Raw genomic sequence first — 7,500 nt, forward strand, 5'->3', positions numbered from 1 at the left:
TTTGTAGTTTTAACTGAAAAAGAAATCAGCGTTCATTACTCACTTCACCAAAGCACTCGCCTCCCACCAATGTGGCCCGAGTTCGATTCCCAGACTCGGCATCATAATTATGTGGGTTGAGCTTGTTGGTTCTCTACTCTGCATCGAGAGGCTTTCTCTGTGTACTCCAGTTTCCCCTCTTCTCAAAAACCAACATTTTACTTGATTTGCGTTAATTATTAATTTCAGTTTACAGTGTTCCCCATTAGTGCTCCAGCGCTAGAAGGGCTAGACACTTAAATAAATTTATTTTTCTTTCCTTTCCTAATATATTTAATTTTCATCTGAGCCAATCATGAAGCTGTTTGGTGAGGCACGACCCAACCCACATTAACCTGTTCATAGCTAAACCGGCCTAAACTGGCCATAGTGATCATGTGATCATGTGCCATCAACCCCAAATTTTTTGGTAGTGTGGCCTTAAGTTCAGATTTCAGCATTGACTGTAGTAGGGAGCTTAAGAAAGGAAGAGGATGACTAAAAGTGTTATTTCCTTTTATGATAGAGATTTCATGATTACTCCAAGTTGTTTGGTAGGGAAAATGTGTACCAACATTTTGAAATTTTATCATCAGGTGCTTGCATCCACCACAAGACCTTAACCCATTGACTCCTGGGGGTTCCCCATTGACAAGGAAAATCGTCTGGCGTTAGACAGAGTAAAATGGGTGAATGGGTTAAATCTGGTCATTTTACATCGTTGTCAGGGTTAGAATGGTCTTGAAAAATATACAAAAATTTAATTTAAATGCATGTGTGGGGCAAGCAAAGGTCTTGTGTGTGGTATTTTCATGGCAGTTGTCGTCATCTTTGTTTAAACGCCCCAGTGATGTGGAAATGGTTGAGGCCTTGGGATTTAAATGGTCATGGTTGTTTGACATGTTCATATTTTTCTTTGCAGAGAGAATGGAGACATTAAGTTCTTAACAAAAGGAGACAACAACTCTGTGGATGATCGTGGTCTTTATGCCCCTGGGCAGTTGTGGCTGGAAAGAAAGGATGTTGTAGGTAGAGCAAGAGGGTAAGAAAAAAATCAATATTTGTCTTTTTTTTTTTAGAAATTATGAGAGCAAAATACTCAATTTTAATTCTTGTGAATGAAATGGTAAAAATAACACAATGACTAATTTAAACTTTGACTTAACCTAATAGTACAATTTAGGACGTTTTCAAAATTGCATGCCATTACTTCCAATCCTAGACGAAAGTGCTGAAGTCAAAGATTTGATCTTTGATTAACCTACAAACTAAGCTGTATGTGCAAGATACTTTTTGTGACAAACTGTTTAACCCATTGACAGTTAGGAGTGAGACTTACAGATTTTACTGTCTAATGCCCTGACAATTTTACTCGTCAATGGGGACATTTAAGGAGTCAGTGTGTTAGCAACCTATACAACCACTCAACAGCTACAGTATGTCCCCTTGAAGTCAGTTCAGGGAAGTTTTTTCTCTATCTATTCCCAAGTCACTGCAAGATTTAACAGAGTGCCATTGTCAATGTTCGGGCTGAATGCAATTCTGTTATACATAATTACGCATTCAGTTAAGTTGTACAGTGGAGAGATGAGAAGATGCTTTTTGCAAGACTTATGTCTGGTAGATGAAGCTTTAGTTATCAACGCTTTCATCATGGTTTGTATCTAAAACATTTCGTTTTTTTATTTGCGCAGTTTTGTTCCTTATGTTGGCATGGTTACAATTATTATGAATGATTATCCTAAATTTAAGGTGAGTAAATAAATAAATAAATAAATTTACAATATTTGATCAGGAAAACGTATCCATTTTCCAACAATTTGGTGCACTGGCTTGATCCTTGTCAGTGTTTTTCCAGTTTACAGGATTTGCCTCTTATTGGAAAAACTAAAATGCCTTTTTAGTGTAGAGATAAAGAACGGCATCTGTAGTATCTGTAGTAAATCATGGACACATGATTTAGTTTCTTTTTTTCTGCCATAACCTTAGTGACCTTAGCCTATTCACAGCTGCTCAAGTTTTAAAATGAGTGCTGTCTGAGATGTTTGTGGTGTTGAAATCTTTGTATCAAAAAGTAAAATTGTGGGGGAGTGGTTCAAAGCAGGGTTGGGATGAACCCAAAGTGGAGGCTGGGTGGCTGGAACATCCAGGGGCTTCCACGACTGGTAGCCAGCTCCTAGATGAAGAAAACCAGACAAGTCTATGATGCTATGGTGTGTGAAAAGTATGTTTATATTGAAAGCAAGACATAACCAAGGTGGACAAATGTACAATATGGCTGCAGGATACTATGCCAGATGGGGACCACTCCCATGGCTGTTGAATCCTAGCAACCCAACCATCATCCCGCAATTAGAAGGGGAAGGAAGCAGGCATGTGTCACAGTGATCAAAACCCATTTATTGTCATGAGACTTACAGTAAAAAAACTCAAGTGTTCCTCTGACAAGGGGATTAATGTGTTCATTATCGCAAATTTGATTACAGTAATCATTTCAATAATCTGTTCGTCAGATGAATAATGTAAAATTCCAATCAAGCCTCAGTTTAAAACTCGAATTTTGATTGAAATGTTGCTGGCTTCCGGTGCCAGGCCAGCATGACAATTTCACAGGTTTACTGGTTTGCAGCCACAACTGCCCAGGGGCATAAAGACCAGGATCCTCCACGGAGTTGTTGTTTCCTTTTGTTAAGAACTTAATGTCTCCATTCTCTCTGCAAAGAAAAAAATGAACATGTCAAACAACGGCCATTTCATTCTAGCAACATTACCTTTCTGTAATCTTGCCAGTATCCTCAAACTTGAGACGCTATGTTTTCGAATTCCAAAGATTGGACAGAGAAATGAAATTTAAAAAGAAAGGCAAAACACGCTTGTTACGACCTTGGCAGATTATGCAAACTGTACACCTGTCTAATTCTCACGCCAGCCTGGCACCAAAAGCAAGCAATAATCCAATCAAAATTCGAGTTTTGAACTGAGGCTTGATTTGAATTTTGCATTATCCATCCGATGACCAGATTATTGAAATGATTCCAGAAATAAAATTTGCAATAATTAACTTATTAATCCGCTCGTCAATGGAACGCTTGAGCAGTTTTGACTGTAAGCTGCCGAAGTGGCAACCTTTCCTTAGACAAATTGACCTAGAACAAAACCTATTTTCTGTGAGGTGTATCAGTCATTTTGCTCTTTTTATCTTTTTTCAGTATTTCATTCTTGCTGTCCTGGGAGCATTTGTTCTTTTACATCGAGAATGATTGAATAGTTTAGGAGCTTGGAATTCTAAAAGGCTAAATGACAACCCTAACAACACATCACCTTCTCGTACTTGGAGCTTGAGTCAAAGTATTCTCATAGAAAATAGTTTATAAAGTTTTATCTTTACTATGTTAACAGTGATGAACTACACTCTTGTTTGATTACAGTTTTCTTTTTTTGATGCAGTTGGTAAGATGTAGACTGAAAAACTGGCTCACCATATTTATTATTATTATTATTATTATTATTATTATTGTTGTTATTATTATCATTATTACTTCTTTTTAAGGTAAGAACTGAGCAGATTGTCGAACTTCAGTTTGTTTTCTTTGAAAACTTTTGCATCATACATCTAATACACTTTGAGAAAGGCATTGGGGATTTGTGTGTTTTTGAAATCTTGTCAGCAGTATTTATTTGATTGATTGATTTCAAGGAAAAGAAGGTCACTGGCTTTTGAAAAAAAATTCCATACTCTGCCCCTTGCGAAGTGTCAAGTTCAAAGCTTATCACCCCTGCAGCATAGTGCAAAATACTGCATGATAAAAGAGTGAATTGACAGCGATTATTAGCTCTAAAAAGTTCATTGGATCTGTGGGGTGGTCGTATAAAAAAATGCAAGTTTCCATCCCATATTGTTGACAAGGAACAATGATAGTGCATTTTGAATTACACATGTCTAAAAGGCCTAAATTTCAGTCACATCCTATAAAGGAAAGGAAAGGAAAGGTTCTTTATTTTAGTGTCTAGTCTACTAGCACTGGAGCACAAATTGGGGACACTGTAAACTAAAATCAACAAATAAGTGCAAATCAAATCAAATGTGGGTTTTTGAGGAGAGGGGAAAACCAGTGTACCAGGAGAAAAACCTCTCGGTGCAGAGTAGAGAACCAACAAACTCAACCCACATATGACAACAAGTCTGGGAATCGAACCTGGGCCACGTTGGTGGGAGGTGAGGCAAATGCTCTCACCGCTACACCACTTGTGCACTCTTTCTTTCTCTGAATGACTTAGCAAGCAGAAAAGGCAGCATTAAGGATAACAATTTATTGGACATTTTATTGAAAGTGCTACTTCAATCAAAAAATCACTTCTGATTTTCTTCATGTTTCACTTGGGTATTTACTTATCATGTGATTGGTGAAATTTTAAGCCTTCCTATCATGAAGATTGTTAACAGTCTTTTTATTCAACTGTCCCACTTCACTATCTTTTAAATCTTGAAATAGCTTGATCAAGGAAAATAAATTATTACCTCCTTCAAACACTAATCACTTAAAAAATATGCATTGTGTGTGTGCATGACTGATGAAGCCAACCTCATTCCCAGGGTCTCTCTTCTCTGCCTTCTTTGTTGCAACTACAAAGGAGGCAGAGAAGAGAGACCCTGGGAACAAGGTTGTGGTGAAGCATGAAGCCCTGGGCCCAGTTCTTCAAGACCAGATTAAGAGATTAAGGGGGGTGGCTCTTAACTACCAATCCGTTACCATAGACCCTTTCAAATAGTCATTTCTCGAATTCCTTTTTTGCCAAATGTGTTCTATCTAACATACCTTTGTATGATTCGACTCACAACCATATTTGGTCAATCACATGACCAAAACAGAAAATGCCTAAAAACTCAGCGAGTTAACTATGTTGTTCGCAATATTTAATGCAACAGTGTGAGAACATTCTAACACAAAATCTGTAGCATGGATTTTGAAAGAAATTATTTCACAAAACATTATGACGCCATAAGGTCCTTCTTTGACACACTTTCCAAAATATCAGTTCCATTTTTTGTCCAAATAGAAATTCCATGCTACAGTTTACGAAAAGAGATGGGACGGTTCCCATCCGTTTAAAAAACCGCTTCTTCCTTTCGTTTCCTTGGGGCTTTTACCTTTTTTTTGCTGAAACGCACGGCAGAGGACTGGGACTAGTTGCGCATGCGCCTTTTGATTGAAGTGTTGCCAGATTTCCATTGAAAAAGGTACTTCATAGAACCATCCATGCAACCTTTTTGTAAAGCTCTTTGACTAAAAAGCTTCCTTAGCAACCATTGTCTTTCTGTGATTAAGTGCCACCCCCCTTAAGTTAATCCTGGATTACTGGAAAACTTAAATTTCAGTTTTATTTTTTGATCAGAAAATAAATTTCGACAAGATTTTTAGCCTCCAAAATTGAATCGTAGATTAGTGTTCATCAGTTTTGAACAACTGGGCCCTAGAGGTTTCAGACTATTTAACTTATCTCTTTTATAGCTAATATGCTGCCTTCTTAATCAAGCGAGTCTTTGACATCATTCTCTCCTCAATTCAACTCTCTGGCACTTATAGCCCACTCTTACTTGCAAGTAATGGTAGACTAAAATCCAAAACCTGTAACCTAGGCCCTCCATTACAATACAATAATACAATAGTTTATTAAACTCTCCCCAGAGGGGCTTTTCAGAGCTTAATTCTGATGTTATATTTTTAGTTTGTGTTTGATTGAAAAAGATTGCCGCTTATCACGTGACTGACTACCAACGAGTGTCCAATCGAACCTGATTGCATTACATGTGTTAGGCATTCCCATGAGAGTGTTTGCGCGTATAGCCCTTTTCACGGTTAGGTTTTCTCATTTGCATTACAATATAATCTAGAAAAACTAACCGTGAAAAGGGCTATTGCTAACCCCCAGATGAATCACGTGTCAATTTTCTTCAAGAGTTAATACCATTGAGATATAAATAGGTGTTTGAACAAACGTATTCCCCCCTGTATTACCTCAACTGCATCCCAGAGGACCAGCGATTACCCAGAAAAGGACGTAAACCAGGGAGTCCAACATCCTAACCACTTGCAGGTTGACTGATTAGGGTGTAATTTGAAAATGTTACGTCACGGCAATGAACATGTATAAGTACAAGGAAAGGTTACGTTTTTGCAAACGTTGGCCGTGAAGCACTATATTTCAACAGAGTAAAGTGATTAGGGTGTGACGTGAAGTGCTTGTTTCTACCCCATATGAACCATGTGAGGGTTAGCCGTACTAATGGAAATGAGCCACCAAGAACAGAGAAAAACTCAGGGTGATCAGGGTGGGAATTTAACCCACGACCTTCGGGTTGGAACACCGCTGCTCTACAGACTGAGCTACAAGGTCAGACGGGAGCGACCGTGGGAACTGAAGATGTTAAAGTCGCGGCAATGAATATGTACAAGTACAAGGGAAAGGGTTACGTTTTTGCAAACGTTGGCCGTGAAGCACTATATTTCAACAGAGTTAACTGATTAGGGTGTAATCTGAAGTGCTTGTTTTTTACCCCATATGAACCATGTGAGCGTTAGACCTACCAATGGAAATGGGCCACCAAGGACAGAGAAAAACTCTGACCAGGGTGGGAATTGAACCCACGACCTTCGGGTTAGATCATCGCTGCTCTACCGACTGAGCTACAAGGTCAGACGAGAGCAGACCAAGGAAACTGAAGATGTTAAAGTCACGGCAATGAACATGTACAAGTACTTGTACTTGCAGGTTGCTCCGGCAATTTATCGTTGATGCAATCGCTTTTTGTCTTGAAAGTAAGACTCAAATTGATTTACGCAAGATAGGCCTGAGGCGAGCTTCTAGGCTCAAAGGAGTCTGGAACGGTGTGTTCTTATTCGCTATTTTCACCAATCCCATAATACAGCTCATTTTGGGGGATTATTTGCATAAAAGCAATGGTATTCAGTTACGGTCCCTAGAGTAATTAACTTGTATTGCTTTTATGTAAAGAACCCCACAAATCGTATTGCATTATGAGATAGGGAAAAAGGCGAATCGAATTATTTGATACCAAATCAAAAAAGGGCTGTGTTGAGAGAAAATTTGAGGGTCTGCGAATTGTTGACATGGCTAGTGATGGACTTGCGGTTTCTCCAAGTTCCAGGTCTCCTCTCACCATGCCCGCCGTGTAACGAAGGAAAAGATGTTTTCTGCCCTAACTGCGACAATAACGTGATATGAAGTGACAAACGCTTCTTGGAAAACTGAAATAAACTATTGTTTGGCACGGAGAATAACCGTCTTTGACTGAAGTGTGTGAAGTGTGTCCTGAAGTTTTGCTTATCTCTGGTGATTTCAATTTTCATCTCGACAGCCATACTGACTCTGACGCTGATAAATTCTCGGATTTACTGGAAACTTTTGGTCTCATACAACATGGTACTACGCCTACACATTCATCTGGTCATATCTTAGACC

General features: G+C 38.7%; 1 protein-coding gene and 1 long non-coding RNA gene across 2 annotated transcripts in view; one reads left to right on the forward strand and one right to left on the reverse strand.

The window, feature by feature from the left end:
* LOC138007513 (signal peptidase complex catalytic subunit SEC11A-like) overlaps nt 1–5,725 on the forward strand; it is a 6,484-nt gene extending 759 nt beyond the window's left edge. The window contains exons 4-6 of the mRNA XM_068854479.1: nt 945–1,060; nt 1,713–1,770; nt 3,228–5,725. Coding sequence (XP_068710580.1) covers nt 945–1,060; nt 1,713–1,770; nt 3,228–3,278 — 225 coding nt within the window. The 3' untranslated portion in view covers nt 3,279–5,725. The remainder of the gene's footprint in view (nt 1–944; nt 1,061–1,712; nt 1,771–3,227) is intronic.
* LOC138007518 (uncharacterized) overlaps nt 1–7,500 on the reverse strand; it is a 318,730-nt gene that overhangs the window by 271,994 nt on the left and 39,236 nt on the right. The gene's annotated exons all lie outside the window — the stretch shown is intronic.

Source organism: Montipora foliosa, chromosome 6 (genome assembly GCF_036669935.1).
Source record: "Montipora foliosa isolate CH-2021 chromosome 6, ASM3666993v2, whole genome shotgun sequence".
NCBI lineage: Eukaryota > Metazoa > Cnidaria > Anthozoa > Scleractinia > Acroporidae > Montipora > Montipora foliosa.